We start from the raw sequence: 19,823 nt of genomic DNA, 5'->3' as shown, positions 1-19,823 counted from the left end.
ACTGGAATGAACGTCCTGGTAGAAAATAGCAGTGCTGTACTTCCAAAGGGCACAGATTGAAAACAGTGTTTCTTAATTCATAACTTGGCAAAGCAGGAGACTCTAAGGGTATATTGCTGCCCCCGGTTGCCAAGTTTGGGAATGAAATTAGTCACCAGCTGACTAAGAAGTCAAATAAGTGATGGAAGTCTCACCTCTAATGAACACCTAATAGTCTATATAATTGGCTGCAGAGCCTCAGAGTCTGAGGCAGCCTTATTCACTGAGGGGAAAATGAGAGGGGAGGTATTTGTCTAAAGAGAGGGGCATTTTTGTGGTTAGAGATAAGCAAGGTTGCTGGAGCAAGCTTGTTGGTCTAAGAATAGAAGGCAATTGTTGATAATCTGCAAGGACTGTCTTATGCACTGTGTTCTCAACAGTCCTTTCATGTGAAAATGGGGGGTCTGGTCAGCTGCAAAAACATATGCCCCCCCTCCCTCCACCCCCCCTCCTGCCCTCTACCCCCTGGCCCTGCCAATAAATGCCAGCATCACACCTCCTAGGCATGTGGAGGATACACACTGAGCTACCGACGCTGCTCCACCGAGGTCACCTTCCTGCTAAACGCCAGCGCCTAATTGTGCTAAATGTGATAAGCTCTAATGTACTGTTGCCACAACACTTGAGCATGCTCAGTCAGCACAACCTACAGGTGGATCTGATTCCTCCGGCAGATCTTATTACAGCGACGGGCCGGCGGGCAACTTGGAGCTCCACTTCCATGATTGAGACGACAGACCTCTGAGTTCAACTCGGACATCCTTCAGGGGTCATTTAATACCTGATAGGGAAACCAAGACACACAACACTTTCCATTTTAATGGAAATGAAATGTCTGGGCTGTATGTCAAAGTGGTGACTTTTGCCTACTGTTTCTCAATATTTTACTATGTCTACTCAATATCTAGTAATCTATATGGACCACTACTTATTTTGGTTATGGTGCAAGAGACAATTTGTCTTCTTAACATGTTCTGCAGCTGGAATTTAAAAACCCTGTTTTTCATATCAACTTTTAATACGAACATTCTGTGAATACTGGAAGGATGCTTGGAGAATTTAGCACTTGCAGATGTTGTGAACACCCACACGGCCTTCCTTTTTATGTGGCTGAATCATAGGACAAATCAGAGACTTTGTTTTAATTGCGGCAATTATGAATTAGTGTGAAATGGAAACAAGCACAGAGCTGCAGAGTTGGGAAACCCACGGGTCGTCCATTGCTTGTCAGATTTATAGCAACTGTAGATTTATTGATGTAATAGTATTTCCAAATACAGATTTATTGACATTTTACTCTACATTTGGGGAACTTGTCACCCCAGTACAATAGACAGAGGGGAACACCCAACCATAAATATTAGCCTCGGACACTTTAAAATATTAAGAGCGAGCTGGGAGCCCTGTGCAATAATGTATTCTGAAAGCATCAGCCTTGTAGTGGATTATTTATGTGGGGACCTGTGAAGCCAAAAACAAGGTGTGTCCATGAGGTCTTGTTATTACATTCAAAGCAATAAAAATCGAACATTTTAAATTCAGTCATTCTTTTCTAATGTGCTGCACAGTAAAGTCTAAGCATCTTACTTGAGAGATTTGTGTTTTAAGCGAAGGGAAGGAAAAACATTGGAAAGTAGTTTTTCCGTGTCCCCTTGTTTTTGCCTTTGATATTAAATAACGTGTGGTGGAATCGAACCTCAGCCAGTGCTCGTCTCATGTGTGGAGTTTTTCATTAGTGAAGACAGCGGATGAATAGGGGTCTATGTAGCTTGGCCTCACCTCTCTGTAAATGCTTTTAAACCATGACAGTCCTGTCTGTAAATCTCCAGCGCTGCTACACCCTGAGCTACCTCATTTGACAAATAGCCCTCATTCCAAAAGTGGAGACAACTTTGCGCCAGCGTTGTTTGAGATTTCTGAAACACCCTTTTATGTTAACATTGGATGTGCGCTGAACACATTAGCTCACTTTCAGAGCCCCTGTCAAATAATTCATATAAAGTGAATAATTGATGAGTAGAATGACCACAGCCCTCACACCCACTCAAGTCAAAGCCTAAATCTTGAGGCCCTTTATTTTAGTGCTGCATATGTGCCCTTAAGGATCAGTTATTTTGGTGTTGCCCGAGGCTGTCAAAGGACACACAGAGACACCAGTCTGTCCTTTGAAGTCCTGTCTCCTGTTAGCTGGGTCAGACTTGTACAAGGTCTCATAAACCCAGCTGTATATTCAAGTAGTTCAGCGCTGGAAAACATACAGACAAGACTGAATACAATTTAAAAGCAATTCATCATAGAAAACTCACATCCATTTAATCCAAATCAGAGGCTCAGAGGAAGCAAAGGATTTCCATTTTCTAAAGGTGGAATGCTGTCCTCAGAGATAAAAGGGGTTTTGTCCATGTTCCTCTCAGTTGTCTAGACAATACAACACGCCCCTGGCCACCTGCTCTAACTTCTCAGCTGACAACAGGCATCATGTACCTCTGTGATAAATTCTCTGTTCGAATGACGCGTCACTAACAAAGCAGCGAGTTCGCCTTAGCCACACATTTGTAGACCACTGTCTGCTCTGCTCTCCTTGACCCCAGTAACTCCGGAAGATATCTGGAAAGCATTCATTCACTGGAGTCCTTGACAGTCCTCAGCACTGCATAATGTTCAGACTGCAGAGGAATGTCATGGTGAGTCAGAGGGATGAAGTCCTGACCTATAATTATTCCCCCGTTGGTCCCTGACATGGTGGGGTCAGGCCTGGACAGCTGGGGCAACATCCTGCTGAGCTTCTCTGCTACAAGGATGCTGTCACACAGCAAAATTAGCTCCTCTGTGGATCTGGCCCCGTCGCCGTTGATGGATAGGCGAAGAAAGGTGTCAAAAACAGGATTGATGATTTAGGACATGGTCTAGAGTTGTGACAATCTGTATAAATTGTCCTGGTGCATCGGCTGCCAGTGTAAATGTCAAGGTTTTATTTACAGCGTGCTACCAGGAGGTTTGACTTGGTTGGATTGATCATTTTTTGGAAGTTAGCAAACTCCACAAGGATTTTAATCATTTGATACGCTGCAAAACGATGTACCAGTGAGGAATAATTCATATTTCAATCAACAGTCTTCCGAAAAGATTAAAGGTGCTCTATTACAGGGCTGAAAACTTGCTGATGCAGCCCAAACTCCTCAGCCAAGTTAGCACTCATTTCCACTTCATTTGGTCCAAAATCAAACAACTATTCCTAGTCTCCTTGGCGCTCAGACTCATATATTTTTCATCCTTATCTGCAGTTTTTTGTCAAAGAGATTCTCCTAAGACATGACCATACAATCATGGATTCCTTTGAAGCCATTTGACCATTATCCTTGACACTAAAAGCAAAGCACTTACTGGTACTGGATGTCAAATTAAACCCTTTAATGATAAGTTCTCTCCTAAGGTCTCATGGGAAATTTCTTCTGGATTACATTGTGAGAACAGGCTTTGAACTTGACATTGAACTTAAGCAGACTTTTTTGCCTTCAGACCCCTAAAGTTTGGCTGTATCCTACTATTTCATTGCTTTCATTAAGAAGTGCAGGGAACTTCTAAAAGTGAAGCTCCGATCCAGGTCATCAACTGGGATGGATGCCACGAATGAAAGGCAGAGCCTCCATTGAGAATATATGCATTAGGTTTTTTTTTTTTTTAATCGCAATTCCAGAAGTGTAGAAAACAAAAGCGACTAGTTCCCCTTGGCTCTATGCGATTCAGCATCATTCAGCCAGTTGGTTTTACAACATGCAAATGAACTGTTTTGCTTCACTCTCACCACTCTCATAGCGTTGTTTCCAGTGAAAATGACTGTATCCACCAAACAGCGGACAGACAGAGTTAGCGGTTAGCTGGTGAAAACAGTGGTGCATTTAGCAGGTAAAGAGCCAAGTATTTCCCCCAGAACAGCTAAAAGAAAACTGAATATTGGCCTTACATTCATCAAGTGGCCAGACACTCGACTCCAAATTCATGCTAATGCTGCCCTGTGTCTGCCAGATGTGTAAAAAAGCAACTGTTTAAAACATTGGCCTTTGTCTTATACACATCGCATTCAAACATTTCGTCTCTTTCATGTTGATCAACTGGTCTTTCATTCTGAAGCACTAGCCTTGCACTTGCCATCCAAGCACCATTATGTTTGCAGAGGATGACAGCATAATTCTCCGCCCTAATGGAATTCAGGAAATGACCACTTGCACAAGCCATTTACCTCCGCTGGTCCTTCGCTGCACGACTCTCATATTTACACGCAGAGGGTTTATAACCGCACAGCACTATTAGGACCAAATGTTTGCCTCGTCGGAGCGCAGAAGGTGGCACTTCCACAGCAATTAGAGGAAATTGGCAGTATCTGCAGTCTGCGCAGGAGTGCTGACATCAGCTCCCACCTCAGTGGCCTTGGGGATGTCTGTTGAGAGATCAAACAGGCCCTGAGGTCACCACGCTCTGCAGCATCTGACCAGAGGTTGGCCCTGGCCCTGGTGCCGACGACCTCGCTTTCCTGCTGAGGTCACATGCACACAAAGCTGACTCAAGAACCGCCTTTGAAATTTGTCTACTGTTAGCATTATTACTACTCACAAAGGTAGTGACTTCAGGAAGGTGGAGTGAAGATGTAACGTGATAGGAGGGGAGAGGGTCAAAGCTGCACATTCATTTGATGAATTTTCAACAGCATTTCTGATGATATTTTTCCTTCTCTTTTCCAGAATAATGGATCCTTGGTGTGGTGCCAGAATCACAAGCAGTGCTCCAAGGTAGTGTGGTTTCACTTCTTTCATGAGTAAGAGGCATGCCGCATATATGCCTCATTATCAGAGGATAATACAACATAAAGTGCACGAGTCACGACAGGACTAGTTTTGTCATGCCTGCAGGAAGGGAGCCTTCGGGCGCTGTTGACATAGTCTGTCATGAAAAAAGCTCTTTTCTCTTCAGCTAGTCCTGCTTTCATTGATACTCATTTGCTCTTGTAAATGAGATCCAATGAAATACAATGAAATAAGATTTGAAGAGGTTAAATGCTTGTCAATTTAGAAAAGCAAAGCGTGATTGTTTTTCCCACTCTTGCCATGTGGAATTTCAGTCGGATGCATTACGGTACGTCTCCCGCAGGGCTTGTTTGTGTTTTGTGTCCTGTCCCAAAGAGGGTTGATACAAAGCTGGTGTTGACAGGCTCCTCGGAAAAAGATGGCGCTGACATAGTCTATCAGACTCTCCTGGAGCTGTTGACAAGGCCCTCTGAGACATGCCGTATAGACTGTAGACAGTGAACACTATGGGGCTGAAATAATAAGGATGATGCGCTAGCAGAGGCCGCTCCAAGTAGAAATCTGAACAATGCTTTCTGTAGCTGTCCAAGACTCTCATCTCCTCACACACGGTCCGTGAAACCAGGATTTATTGCTTGTACCCATGAGGACTCAAAATAGGACACAGGCAGCACATATTCATTGTCTAAATAAAATACGGGAGGTATGTTATTGTCCAGGTGATGACAAATTACACGTATGGCCTGTATGTATTTATTGTTTTTTCCACAGTCCACAGACTTTGTTGTGCTTATAGAGGAATGCATGCTGAGAGTTTGGGCAAATCACTGCAGTGATGCTGATTAAATGGAAATTCAGGAAAATGCAGAGGGGTTGCTTTTTTTTTTTTGTCATGCTTGCTTAACACAGCCTTACATTTGGGGTACATATTAATCACAATCAGTGTCTGATATCAGCTGCCTAAATGAGCCTTTGTGTTTGATTTTCTAAATTCCTTTTTTGAATTTCAAATTGCTTCCTTGGCAATTTGCATTTGTCTGGGATACAGCGGAGCTATTGTGCTTTGTGCTTTCTAATGCATCTGCACTTGTTATACTCCCTTCCCCACATTAGCACATGTTTACAACACGTTCTGCCTGAGTGTGTCATAATCTGTGTGTAAATTTCAAGATGTTGTTCAGTTGTATTACTTCAAATGATTAAGTTCCATCATTGAACTTGGTGTGGTAATTTAAGCATCTCGAGGCAAAGCACAGTTTAAGTTGGTCTGGTTGTCCCTAAAACAAAACGTGTGCCAAAGAAAATGTCCTTTACATTAGTTTAAACCCTCTGTGACGAGTTTAAAGTTAATGTGTAGGCACTTAAGAAGGCAAACCTCCCTTGTTTTCACCATGATGCTGTGAAACTTGTTTCTCTCCTTTCCACTGTGATGGCCAACATTGGCTCTTGGCACCAGTCGTTCCCCAGTCATTCGGCAGAGCTTTCTGTTTGAAAAAGGCTTTTGCTGGCTGTGAGTCCAGGCACAGCATACTGTTTTCATAATCAACCAGCTAACATTGCAGAAACTCTGCGAATGTCCAAAAAACTCTTCACTGGACTTCTTGAGCTCCACGCTGTAACAAGCATGTCAGTTAGCACTTCTTAACCCTACTTGTAGGCTGTAAATAAATGAGACTGGATTTGATGTAAGCCCACTAAAAATAATGATGTGTTTGTGTTACTGCTGTATTACTGCATTGCTCTGCTCTGCTGCTCTGCTTGTCCAAATAGTTTCAAGGGCTCTCTGAATTTAATTAATTTAATTGTGTCCCAGGTTTTGGTTCAGCCATTCAGGCTGCGGGCCAGGGGACGGCGCTGAGGTTTAATTTGCGGCCAGAAGTCAATATTTTGGTAGCAAACATTGCCGCACTTCATATCCACATCAATGACTTGAGTGCACACTCAGCGCCCGTGTGCAGTGTGTCAAAACATGGAGCCATTGTGGCCACTCTTAACAATTGTACCAAATGGGCCCATGCTGTACAGTGGTTCCCTGTGAATAGCTCTACAGCCGCTGATTAGCCTCTTCACTTCATGAACAGCGCACACTCAAACAGAGAGACAAAGGCAGTGGCTCCCGGGGAGTGCGTTAGGGCAGAAGGTTTGTCCACCCAGAGCTCTGTTAAAGAGCAACAGAGGGCTCCCTGCCTGTGAGGAAAATGCTAGGACGGGCTGCCTAATAGCTTAGACAAAGATGCTCTGACCCTGTCCATCTGTCTGCGTTTTAGGAAATCAAAGCCTCCTGTTTCCATTTGTGACGAGAAAGTCATCGCGGTCATCTCGTATGTGGTGTCCAGAGTCGGCCCCCACTCTCAGTGTCCCCATTGTCATGGTAATTAACCTGCTTGCCCCGCTCTTCAGAGCACGGCGAGGTGGCATTTGGAGGGCCGGGGAGTCATTATCATGCCATACCGCTGGACCAGCAGACAAACTCCATTCAGCCGGGGGGACGCCAGGAGAACAGACAGCGGCGGCATTTTCTATGAGCCATTGTCATTTTGTCTCCCTACTGTTAGAGCTCCCCCACTTGAGTAGTTTGGATGCGTTCCCTGAAAGTTTAAAAAACTCCAGGGTGTCTCTTTTCTTGCCGGTGCAAAGAAAATAGATTTTGTGCGTGTGCATGGGAGAGGGCGCAGAAGCAGCCAAGAAGCTTTCCACATTCAGAGCATGGCTGATATTAGCAGGGTTTGCTTTCCCCCATGGGTGTGATCCAGGCTCAAAATCAAATGCTGGGATTGACTTAAGGCAGCTAAATGCCGGTCTGCAACAAAGCGGTGCGCTTCATTACTCAAACTCCTCTCAGGGAAGGAGGGGAAGAAAGGACATTTGCATCATGCCTGGATAAGTTGGCCTGCGGTGTGTCCTTGGAACGTGTCCATCGCTTATAGTTCCTGAGGATGAAAGTAACAATTGTAACAATGAGCAGAGGAGAATTAAAATGTCATTAATATTACATCTCTGAGCAGGGGGGTGTTGACCTCTCTGAATCAGCCAGGCCCCTGCCCTTTTTAGTTATCCAGAGTTTCCAGAAGGAAAAGCTTGAGAAAGTAATGTTGTCTGATCCCCGTTTGACGGCACTGAGCCGTGCATGTCTTTCACGGATGTCTCAGATGTCCCAGGTGGCTCTTTTCTTACCAATCACACCCTGAGCCGCACATACCAACACAAGACGAAGAAGTGTTTGCTCTTTTGGATGACAGGCGCCCTCAGCTTCACATGTTTGAAGCTTTGGATTGAGCGGTTTGCCTGAGTAACAATCGCTGGAATGCAACTATGTCTCATTCAGAAGTGTCTTTCAGAGCCCACTGTCAGGCCTCCCACCTCCCGTACCAACCCCCACTTTTTCTCACGCCAAAATAAAATGGTCAAACTTCCCTTTAGTTCTCTTTTCAGGGTCAGCTGCACCTATAAATATTGAATCCGAAGCACAGCCTCATTCTTCGGCCTTTCTGGGCAAATATCACTTTCGCTTGAAGCTTCGAGGGTGTGACGGTGCAGTTTACAAGTCTTTTGTGTGGCCATCTCTCCTTTGGCGGTAGGTAGTATATTTTAAGGCGCACTGAAAAGATGTGATGAAGTGGGTTGCTGCTTGTGCAGGTTTATGGGTGGGCATGGCTGGGATTGTTAGGCGCTTAGACAGACTTCAAAGCACCTTTTGGTCATGTTGAGGCCAGACGTTGGTCTCACCTCCCTGTGTTAGCTCCATTACCAGCACCAACACCTCAAAGCAAGCCGGACTAGAAATCAATCCTCAAGTGGGCAGCATGTCTGGACTGCCTGTCAGTGTAGCTGCTAAGCAGAGAGAAACACTCCTCGCCAGTCTGACTTAATTGATTTTCTAATTTCATATATATATCCAGAAGAATTCTGAGACTTTGTGAAGCATGTGTGAAGCAAGACATCTCTGTGGCTTCTCTGATGCCCTTCCACTTGTGTAGTTTGAGGCAGTGTGAGTGTTTGTGTGCGTGTGGGTGGCGGAGGAGTGTGAAGCGGGGCTGGTCAGTCCCAGCAGGAAGGACCTGATCTGGACATGGTTGTTAAGTTTCATTGGCTAAAGGGGGGGTCGCTTCATTGGCTGCTATCTGTGGAGCTCATTATTCACATGGTGGGTGGCACAGAATGAAAACCCCCCACAGCAAAAAAAAAAAAAGAGGTGGCCATAGGAGAGGAGGCAGTTTAGACTTCCTCAGCAGTGAAAGCTCACATCTAAAGCTGCTTTCTGTTCAGTATGTGAGTGATGAACACCAGGAAATCCTTCATCTCACCTCCTCATACCGACCTGTGTTCTTATTGATCCTACAGAGCACAGGGGCCTTTTAAATAGTAGCGATTTATTTCCGGAGATAATCAACCATTCGCAGATAGCCTGGTTTCACATGTTCTCCCTGTCAGAAGGGATTTTATTCTCTTGAAGGATTAATGTAATCAAAGCTGCTGTGAAATCCTCTTTTAGCAATAATGACCAGCCACGCTGAGACAATCTGCTGTCATCCAAGTGTTTATTTTCATTCTGAGGACGGATCGGTTGAATATCATAGATAAAAGCATACCTTTCTGTTGACTTTCCCTCCCGGCCTCACGTGCTGAGAGGTGCTAAAGCAGGAAATGATCCTACGGCTTTGTTTACGGTGTAGGCTAACGTGTCGTTACAGAAGTAATCGCGCCAACCGTCACATTGACGGAAGGGAAGATTAGAATGTAAGAATCTTAAAGCTGATGTACTTAGTAGATGTGGGCTTATCAATTTATCCCAGCTTCACTCAAAGCTGCTGCACCCTGCAGATAAATCCCAAAGATTGTGTGAGACAGTTTCAGAATGACGGAGGAGCAGAATTTGTGTCAAAGACTCAGCGATCGACAGCTCTCTTCACCTCTGACTCGGAGATGACGACTCCAGCAGAGTAATTTATACTGAAGATTTCCAGGCTGCACATGAATCAGAGATTAAGAAAGCTGCCTTTTTTGGTCCTTTTGTTTGTTTTCTGCATCGATATAAATCCAAAATTCCCACTCAGCTCCGCCAGATTTGCCCTCTCTTTGTGAAGTCTTTGTTCTCAGCTTTAGAAATACAATAAAGGAGAGATCAATCATCGCTTCAAGCCGATAGAGCGCATTATATCACTGTTATTGGGCCACACATTATGTCTCAATCTGTATGTGCTGCAGTTGAAGACTGGAAAGAACTGCCGGCGTAAGGAGCTGTCAGTGGAGGCTGGAGAGGGCAAGTAGGATTAGTGAATTTCAAGTGTTTCAATAAACAAGCGGAGATAGTGGTGGAATGTGGCTGCAGCATGGGATTAGGTCGGCTTTGCTCCCCTCAACGGCGCGTCGTGTTCTACATGTTGTTGGCCTACATTGACAGAATCTCCAGGTCTCATTTCATGGGAGATGAGGAGGGATTGAGACGGCTCGAGTGGTCACTGTAGGGACAAGCCGGCCGGGCCCGACCTCCTTTATCTTGTTTATAATCTCCTCGATCTGCAGTGACTGACGGCGCCATGACAGAAATGCATTTTTCATCTTCTGCGTGGAAAATGTGACCTCTTTATCGTCACTGTAAATCGAGTCCATGGACAATTTGAGTAAAGGGCTTCAACGTTGAGGAAGTGTTTTATCACGCAATCCGGTTTTCAACTCCGCTCCCATGCGACTGTCGTCATAATATTATTCAGCGTGATGGTGTGGGAGTCAATACAGTAAATCATGTGTCAGGCAGTTGTGGCAGTGGAGGGGGCTTTGGTTTTCCCATGCCACATCACGACCGGCCTCTTTATCGCCAATCTGACCCAGCGTGATGGATGCATCCTGTTGAGTCTAATTGTCATGAAATGTAAACTGAGCCCAGAGGTAGGCGATAACTGAGGCTCTAGCAACTGTATTTCTGACTCTTGTCGCTGCAGAACATAACAACATGAGATGGAAGAGGACCTGTAAGTGAAGGAGCCCTTGCAGGGGGGGGGGTCACCATAGTGTGTGGGTGAAACTTCAGAGTCATTAAGTATTAAGCGAACTGCTATTGCATTCCACAGCAGACAAAAGCACACTTCTGGCTAAGCTGTGTGGGCTTTATGCTCATAAATAAGGCAGGCACCTCTGATTGTGGGGTAAATGTATAATTCATGCACTGCCCCTCCTGCTCCTCCTCTTTTTCTTCTCACTTTCTGCCAAGCTATTTCTTTTCAGCTCTTTGTTGTCTGCACCCTCAACTGCATTTAAATTAATAATTAAAGTGATGCTCAAAGAATGTCTGTGACACCACCTGCTAGGTTACTCACCGGCGGTTTGAGAAACAAAATAGAAAGCGTCGGGCCGTATACATTTCAGTTCACCCCACCAGAGCTGGAATACTACAGTGTTTTAGTTGGTTGTAAATATGAAGGAGTTATGACACTGGCAGCGCTCGCAGTGTACGTCCCTCTCAGAGCCGTAAAACACTTGGAGATTTGGAAAGTGCGTCATTGCTCGTCTACGAGTAATTGGAAGAAGTCTGCATCAACATGAGTCTGCATCAATTAGCATTGTTATGATAACTGTATCTTGTATTACTTGCAGTTAAGTGTTTATCGGTTGCTATGATAGTATAAATGGTGCAAGTTGCCGGCAGCCTCGTATCTCATTCTGGTTTTAACCAATCATTTCTAGCAGATATAGTCAAAACATACTTTGCATGTCTCAGGTGCTGCAGGGTATTGGCACAGACAGCTTGTCCTTCCTCAGACCAGCTATGACAGATGTGATAAACAGATACAGGGATGATAGACGTCTACTGCACCTAATGCTGAATTTCCATACAGTTTGGATACCTGCGCCTTTAGGGAGACGGAGGCGCAGACAGCCACCAATTTGCTCCACACACATATTATAGATTACCTGTGCAGGCAGAGGCATAATGTACCGGCAGGACTTCAGCAGTGAGAGCAAATGAAGCACAGGAGCACCAACAAGCTGTAATTGTTGTCTTCTCTGGCCCTGAACACAGCAATCCTCTGACACTGCGAGCCATTTGCCATTAGTGTGCAGTGGCGCTCTGTAATTACAGAATTTAAAACCCCACAGCAACTGCTGTGGTGTAAACATATGTATATATATGTCAGAGAAAAGCTCTGTTTGAATATCTAAGATGCACTTACATTGACTCACACTGCTCTTTCTGTTAGTTTAATCTGCAAGTGAAAACATCAACTGGGAATAATTCCAACAGCTCTTGTACAATTCCTAAATTCCTCTTTTTCCATTTTGCCTCTCTGGTAAATGTGGTCTTCCGCATGTTTGAAAGCCTCATTTCATATTAATGAGCACGCCATGTGAGCGCGCTGCGTGTAGAGTTGCAGACTTGCACCCCAGGTCAGCACGCCGTTGATCTTTTTGATCTACCTGATCCACCCCACTGTCTGCTCCACGCACACCTGTGCTGATTTACAGCAGTGCAGAAATGAAAAGCACGACATCTCATGGACTGAACACTCTATACATAAGGCTGAGGAAATAGTGTGTCTAGACTTTATAACTGCTCAGGATGGGGATATCTTCTTCCTGATTTACTCGCTAGATTTTTTACAGTCCTGTGAAACTTAATGGCACGTCAGAGACGTATTGGAAAGCCTCGCTAACATATGATTTTACACTCATTGAGATCACAACTCCAGCCCTTGATGAAATATGCTTCAGCCCGGTTAACCTGTAGTCACCGTCTCTGTGGGCGTCATCTGGAAGGCAACTACAAAGATTTTAGGCGTGCTACTCGTTTTGTGTTTACAAAAATAGACATAAATTTTGAAAGGAAATCAAGCTGACTTTGGATCCTGTACGGCAGCCTGTAGCGAGGCCTGCGCCATGAATGAGACTGGGGGAGAAAATAGGGAAATCATCAAGAGTAATGGCCTCTGTGTGGCTTTCCACTGAGCACTGAGGGTGAGAAAGGGAACGAGTGACAGGCAGGCTGTGTTGCAGATAAATCTGAAAATATTGTTTACATCTTAAGTTTTTCATTCACCTTAGTGTTTTAGATCGCTCTCTAAATCGTAGCCATCCACACTGAATGCTGAAAGAACTGAAAAAAACAGTGAAATCTCTACTTTTTCTTCTTGTTTTATGTTTGTGGTGGTGGCGCAGCAGCATTTCATTGTTTGAAATCACCATTAATTTGGAAAGAAATGGGGTTTGGAGTACTGTATAAGCTGGTGTGTGCTATTCAGAGTTGCCTGTAATAGTAACATGTATAAGGGCAATGCAGTGCTTTCTGCATAGACAGTGTAGGGTAACTGGCTTGTTGGAGCACTTCAAAAGGGGATGAAACTCTTCTAGCCATCATTAGTACCAAAGATGAGCACCTACATTGAAAAAAAATCCTTTCCTTTGATGAAATGCCAAAGGTATGTAGGGTGTGACGGCTTGCTTGCATACAGCCAGTCATGGCTGCTCTGCTGCTTCCATGTCCCACCTCAGCTCAGCCCTTCCTCCACTTTAACCAAATCTCGACTTCCTGCATCCAGCAACTGCCAAGATTGCAAAAAAACAGTCAACTAAAATCCAGGCTGCAAAATGTCCCTTGAGAACCTGTTTTTTTTTCTACAGTTTGTGATTGGCATATTTCATTAAATGACTTTTTCCACTTGCGCAGTTGTCATCCATCAGACACAAAACATGTGTCAGTGACATCACCTGTATTGTGTGCTTGGCTATAGGCTTGGAAAACACACATACACGCAAAAAAAAGAGTTTGAGGATACAGAAACATGGCCTCTTAACATTGCTGGCAAGTGAAAGTGCATTGGCCGTGTTTGCGAAAGATATGTCACACGATAAAAAGCCCATTCTTTGTCTGCGCTGCAACGTGAGCCTGGTGTTTTGAAATCTATCTGCTTTGGAGAGAGTTTTGGAAAACATCCACTCTCTGAGTGTGATCATGCTGGCTTAGTGCACATGGAAGGCCGAAACAGAGAGAAAGAGATGAGTTTTAAAATATATCTGGATTAGAGCGGACATGGTTTGAGTGAGCGGGAATGAAAGGCAGATAAAAACCTGGGGAAGTCGAGGGGAGACGACAGCCAAATGAAAGTGAAATAGAGTGAGAAGTGAGTGAATACGTGGAGCAAGTGCCTGTTTCAATACAGCAGAGAGCGGAGCCCGGAGCCTTGCTCCTGGATGGGTCGATAGATATGAGCAGAGAGCTGCGAGCCGCTGGAATAATTGAGTCTGGTCAGCGGGAGTGTGAAAAGCGCCAGGGCAGCAGAAAATAGCCATAACTCAATGAGATTGGAGGTGAGATTTACGATGTGTATGATCAACAGCAGAGATTCCCCATATGCGAGTCTCCCAGAGAAGCAGAAAGCAGCTGCTCCATCCCAAGGGGCAGCAAAGGCACCTTGTAAATATCTGTTGGCCCCGCTCGAGCTTTCCACTGACCGCCAGCGCCGGGATCGATGCGTTCGCCTCCCAGATGTCCTCTCCAAGCTTTTGGGATAACAGGAGGTGCCTGTGTAGATGCAGGGAAAGTACAGGTTTGTGTCTGCTCAGTTTCATTTACAAAATAAGAGGATCAGTCGTAGCTGTCTCACTCGTTTCCCCACGTCTGCACAAATGTGTGTCATCTGCATCAGCATGAATTATAGCCTGTCTTTTATTTTGTATACACTGTGTATTGTTGAGCCCGGGGCAGCCTCGACTGGTAGCAGTTCATGCTTCATTAACTACAACAAAACACTTCAGTGACATTTTATATCGGCGCTTTTTTAATCATTTATGTTATTTCAGTCACTCACTCCAGCAAGCATTTGTCACAATGGGTGGAGATAACCATGCTCCTGCGATGGAGAAAGGCAGTTCTGTGCACAGCAACCGACCCCCCGTCTCTCCCCCTTCCCTCTCCTCCCCCGGGTTCCCCGTCTTCACTCCCTCCACCTCCTCTCCGCCTCGTCCCAGCCCTGACAAAGTGAAGATGGGCTGTGGCATTGGCTGCCATTCAGCCTGACTCTCTCATCGGCCCCACAGAATGCCTTTCAGGGTCCCCCAGAGTAACAACTGCTGCGTTTTATTACAGCGTGAAATGGGGAGTGAAAGACCGCTATGGATGTTCCTACTTAACCATGCAGAATGTGTCACTGTTGGGCAGGAAGATAAGAGGACAAAGGGGAAATCAAATGCTTTTGTTAAGACTAAGAGCTCAAGTCCATAGAAACAACCCCATGCTCTTGTTTACCACTCAGAGTAAAACCATTTGTGTCTTTTTAGGTGAAATTTGTCCAGAAATATGTTAACATCACATAGGATAATTACATGCATTCCTTGCGCTATTCAAACAGATGGTAGCTGTGTTGCCAGCTGGAGAGATTTGCTTGAGGGAGACCCAGACATTGGCACTCAAACCCAGCAGATACACTATGTCCAGCTCAATTATGTTCCCTGCTCCAGTTCCATGGCGTGTTTTCCCAGATTAGATCTCAGAAGTCAAACACTAGCGTAGCTATCAACAGTACAAGATGTGCAAATGTTTGAGGCCTCCAAGCCTCAATGGGGACCCACTAATACTAACTGTGAGACCACAGATATCTCCTGATGTGATCCCATTAGGAGGATAGTGTCAGTTTTATGTGCCATTCATACATGCAGGAAGTTTTAAACATGGTTTGGAAGGGAGTTAGCATTTTTTTGGTTTGTTATAATCAGCAATTAGTGTTACAGTGCTTGTGGGCAAAGGCCAATACAACATATTTTTTTTAACATTTCAACATGGGAAAGCAGAACTAAATGTTTCAAGAGGATGAGGGTGTGTATCTGCATGTGATCGGGTGGAGCCGGCATCCCCCCTTAACAAAAAAAAAAAAAGAAAAAGTTGCACAAGAGCTTATAGAAAACATGTTATGGCACTCTCCCAGGCATTCTTTTGGCAGCATCAGTACTATGGTTTAGATTGAGCACCAAACTGTGTAAATAGGAATCAGGCACTTGATTGATGAGAGCACCTTTGTAATTATATACAGCCGTCCTATTTGCTTTGGCAAGACATCTGTCGTCGGTCCTTCTCTTCCCTACTTAAATGTCAGGTTGTGGGTGTGGCTGGGGAGCAACGCTGACAGATTGTCAGTTTTCAGCACACCTGCAGGGAGCTCTCACTGCCTCCACACAAATGCTTATCTTTTTTAAGAGCGCCGTTTACAATAAATGCGCTCATTCAGCAAAAAAGCCTGTCCTGATTAAAACATTTCTTTCAATACAACTTACTTTCAAGAATTCAGCAGTTTTTGTTAGCTGAGAACTTTTGCCCTGAAGACCAAAAAAAAAACAAAAAAACTGCGACTTGGAGGGTGAGACAACACTAAACACACAGCCAGCATTCTGATCTGTGTTGCAATATCTTTGGTACGCAGTGTGCTGTGTTAATTCATGCTGCTTGGCATGCAAGCCCGAGCATCTCGAGGTAGCGATGAGTCTATTTTCACTTGTATAGTCGCGATTGTGCTGAACCAGAAAAAGATTCATCCTCAAGAAAAGCTCGTGGAATGCATTCAGTCCGTGCACACAAGATCTTTCAATGAGTAAAATGAGCTTGATCCCACGGCTTATGTGTGTATGTTCAGTGATTTGTAGAAGGGATTTGGGGGCTTTAACATGTGCGTCTACTGGCAGAATGTCCTTTAGACACTGGTGCAGCACACAGTTATTGCCTCAACACCTCATTGTTCCAGCGCGGTGCTTGTGCGAGGCGGGGATGCTGAGGTAGCTGCTACTGCCCGTCTTCGCCGCAGGCTCTCCTCTCAGAGGACACAATTGAGAAGAGAATTAATGATGTAAGGTCACCATATTATTAATAGCAGATGATGATAAAACTGCACAGACTCTCTGGACGGTGAGGCATAAGTTGGACAGTGCAATTGAGCTCATATGTCATCTTAAATCTCTGAGGTGTTGCAGTGGTTTCACCTGATCAGCTCTGGAGAAACCACATTAGTTTCTTTTGGAGCTCTCAGCTGTCATAACTACGCGCTTTCCTGCCAAGGTGTCCAATTTTCCCTTTGGCATGTTGTATTTTATATCATCACAAGAGAGATATCTATATTGCTATGAAGTAATTAAGAAAATACCTTTCCTCCCACCCTCTGGAGCCGGCTGTTGAACACTCAACACACTGTCCACACAGGGCTTGTCGGTTGCTTGAGACAAGGCTGGGCAAGGCAGAGCGCCGAGGCTGAGTGTAATTGAGTGCTGGCAGGCGGGTGCGTGGTCCTGATTGCAGCGTGTTCCTCCAGAAGCAAGGTTTACGTTTCATCATTTGCCCGTACACCACACTCCATAAAAAGCAAATAAACTTTTCACTGGCAATGGCATAATAATGACAGAGTTGGCTAATGAGCGAATTAAAGTCATAAATACAACCCGGCCCTGTGACTGAGATGTGAAATTTCTTACATCAACTCTGTGTTAAATACACTCTACAGTAGGCGCCCTCATTTAACCACTCCTCTGTAGTGTACCTTACGCAACACTGCATATTGTACTGATGATTTTTTTCAGGAGCCTCTTATTCTGGCCGAAAGTGGACCTCCACTGATGGCAGACCTCCATATCTCTTCTATCTTACCTCCCTCTCCCACTCACTGAACATATTGGACTGTCCCAGATGAGGAATGTAGGCAAATTTGTTGAGAATTTACTGCTGTGCCTTGTCTTAGTACTGTAGCCGGTGCAGGAGTCTAAATTAAATGGAGCTGAATGAGTGACTTTGGCAGGTCTCTGGTTGGTGTGGTTTGGGCAGCTCCCAGTGCAGCACAGAAGCAGCCTGGCAGTGGTTTGACTGAGCTTGCTCTTCGCTTTCACACCAGCTCTGAGTGGCCAGCAACAGGAGCGTAGAAGACCCTCGCCTCTATCTGAACAGTCCCCCTCTTGCGGCAGCATCTGCCTGATTCTATTGGACATGCATGAGCTTTTGTGTTACATTACATTTTATTGAATTTGATTCATTTGGGGTGTAGTGTTTAAAGCAGGAGGATTTTTACTCGATTGGTAAACTTTCATTTTAAATTTTATCATCCCATTATGTTTGGCGAAATGACTTGCCTATGCCTGTGCCAAGGATTCAGTAAATTTGTTCCACGTGTTAAAAAAGGGAATCCCAAGAACATTAAACCAAGCGTATCATTTATTAAGTGCTCTCTGTTTCAGCTTGGTAAAGAGAGGGGAGTTTGGTGCCAGTGCCAGAGTGTATCAGGCCCAGACATGAGCGGGAGAAGCGACAGCATGAGAGCATAGACAGTATGGGAGGCTGGTAGTGTTGAGGCATGAAGAAGGAATCTGCCAGGGTACACCCAAGCATCAGGAGATTTCTAGACACAGCACAAGGGGTGCCTCATAACTGACAAGTCCTTTGCCCCGTGTTTGCTTTTGTAGAAGATTGTTTATGTCCTTTGAAGGTATGCCGGGCGTCTGTAGCAAAAAAAGGCGTGACTGCTTGTTGTGAAGGTGCGCGGATAGCGGCTGAGTGAAGTGCCTGTCAGACAGCCAGGGCCCGAGCACAGAAAGCACCATCTCCACAGCAGTGGCTCTTTGATGTGGCTGGCTCTTTGAAGAACTGACACCCTTCTCCTTTTCACAGTGCCTGGAGCCCTGCAAGGAATCCTGGGACCTGAAGGAAAACCAGTGCCAGGATTTATGCGAGGTATGTCACTACCACAAATACCGTGGTCGCCTTAGACACAAGTGTTTGAGCCTTGCATACTTTGTGGGGAAATTCAATGAGGGGAAAGTTTGAGAGGAGTGTGAAGTAAGGCTTTCTGCACTGTAATGACACTCTCTGTGAGGCTGAATCAAAGCTGTTTAATGTCCTCGCCGCTCCAGTGAGTCATGAGCTGAAATGTAAACAGGACAGCTCCCTGTTAGCTCACAGAGCTGCCTGTTTGCAGCCAGGCAGGTTGGTCGTATAAAGTAATCTGACATATATTTTTCCTCTCCTCCTCCTCCTCCTTCTCCTTTTCATCCTCCTCCTACTCCATTAGCCCCTCTTTCCCAAGAAGCACTACGAGTGTCTTACGAGCTGCGAGTTCCTGAAGTCAGTGGAGGGAGTGAAGCAAGGCGACTGTCCTGCCCCAGAGAAGGCCAGCGGCTTTGCAGCAGCCTGCGTGGAGAGCTGTGAGGAGGATGGAGAGTGTTCAGCTGTGAAAAAGTGCTGCTCCAACGGCTGTGGCCACACCTGCCAACTGCCTAAGAACCTCTACAAAGGTAATGCTGAAGGCCTAACTTGCACAAGATCATTTTGCAACAGCAATTGTTTTTTTAAAGTTTTAAGCCTGAAGATTTTACTCCTGGTTGATTTGGCGACACCCGTGGTCACTGGTGGTACCTGCGTGGTTTAATGAATACTAATGCAAACACATCAGAAGAGCATATGTTTGCAGTGCAACCAAACAAGCTCATATAAGTAGTTTTGCATGTAACTACAGGGAAGGAGAAGGAGTTGGTTACCTCGCTGAAGAGTTTGAGATTTGCAGCCTGCAGCTCTTCATCCACTGGACTTTGGCTCCCTGCAGCAGTTAAATCTGATTGTTGTTCTGCAGATGCGGTTGATGAACGTTAGCTGTTGGCTCTCACTTTGGGGACAAATACATTGGATTTCCTGTGACAGCTTCACAATAAAAGACTCCCATGTTTCGCCAGTTGAAGGCTTTTAATGTGAATCGGCACGGTAGGAGACTTAACAGCAAACAGAGAGGGTGTTGTCATTGAGATAAAATGAATGGTGGATTACATACGTGCATCGTTTCATGGGAGTCCCTCGTGAAGGCAGTTTGAATCAAGTGGGGGAATGGCAGACTCCGCCACAGGCAGTGAAAACTCCTATACAGAGAGGTGATTTCAGAATGTAAATGCGCTGAATAACTATTCTTGAAAACACTGAATAGTACCAAAAACAGGCTTTGATTTCATGAAAATGTTGAGTATTAAAGCTTTCCT

The 19,823-nt window shown here is 45.0% G+C and overlaps 2 protein-coding genes across 2 annotated transcripts in view; one reads left to right on the top strand and one right to left on the bottom strand.

The window, feature by feature from the left end:
* gpm6bb (glycoprotein M6Bb) overlaps positions 1-19,823 on the bottom strand; it is a 387,662-nt gene that overhangs the window by 138,975 nt on the left and 228,864 nt on the right. The gene's annotated exons all lie outside the window — the stretch shown is intronic.
* LOC139340419 (anosmin-1) overlaps positions 1-19,823 on the top strand; it is a 40,299-nt gene that overhangs the window by 1,318 nt on the left and 19,158 nt on the right. Inside the window, exons 2-4 of the mRNA XM_070976233.1 lie at positions 4,779-4,826; positions 18,469-18,531; positions 18,869-19,091. Of these exons, the coding sequence (XP_070832334.1) occupies positions 4,779-4,826; positions 18,469-18,531; positions 18,869-19,091 (334 nt within the window). The remainder of the gene's footprint in view (positions 1-4,778; positions 4,827-18,468; positions 18,532-18,868; positions 19,092-19,823) is intronic.

The sequence above is a fragment of the Chaetodon trifascialis genome, chromosome 12 (assembly GCF_039877785.1).
Source record: "Chaetodon trifascialis isolate fChaTrf1 chromosome 12, fChaTrf1.hap1, whole genome shotgun sequence".
Lineage (NCBI taxonomy): Eukaryota > Metazoa > Chordata > Actinopteri > Chaetodontiformes > Chaetodontidae > Chaetodon > Chaetodon trifascialis.
Note: the sequence above shows the minus strand (reverse complement) of the source record. Positions and strands in the feature narration are given on the sequence as shown.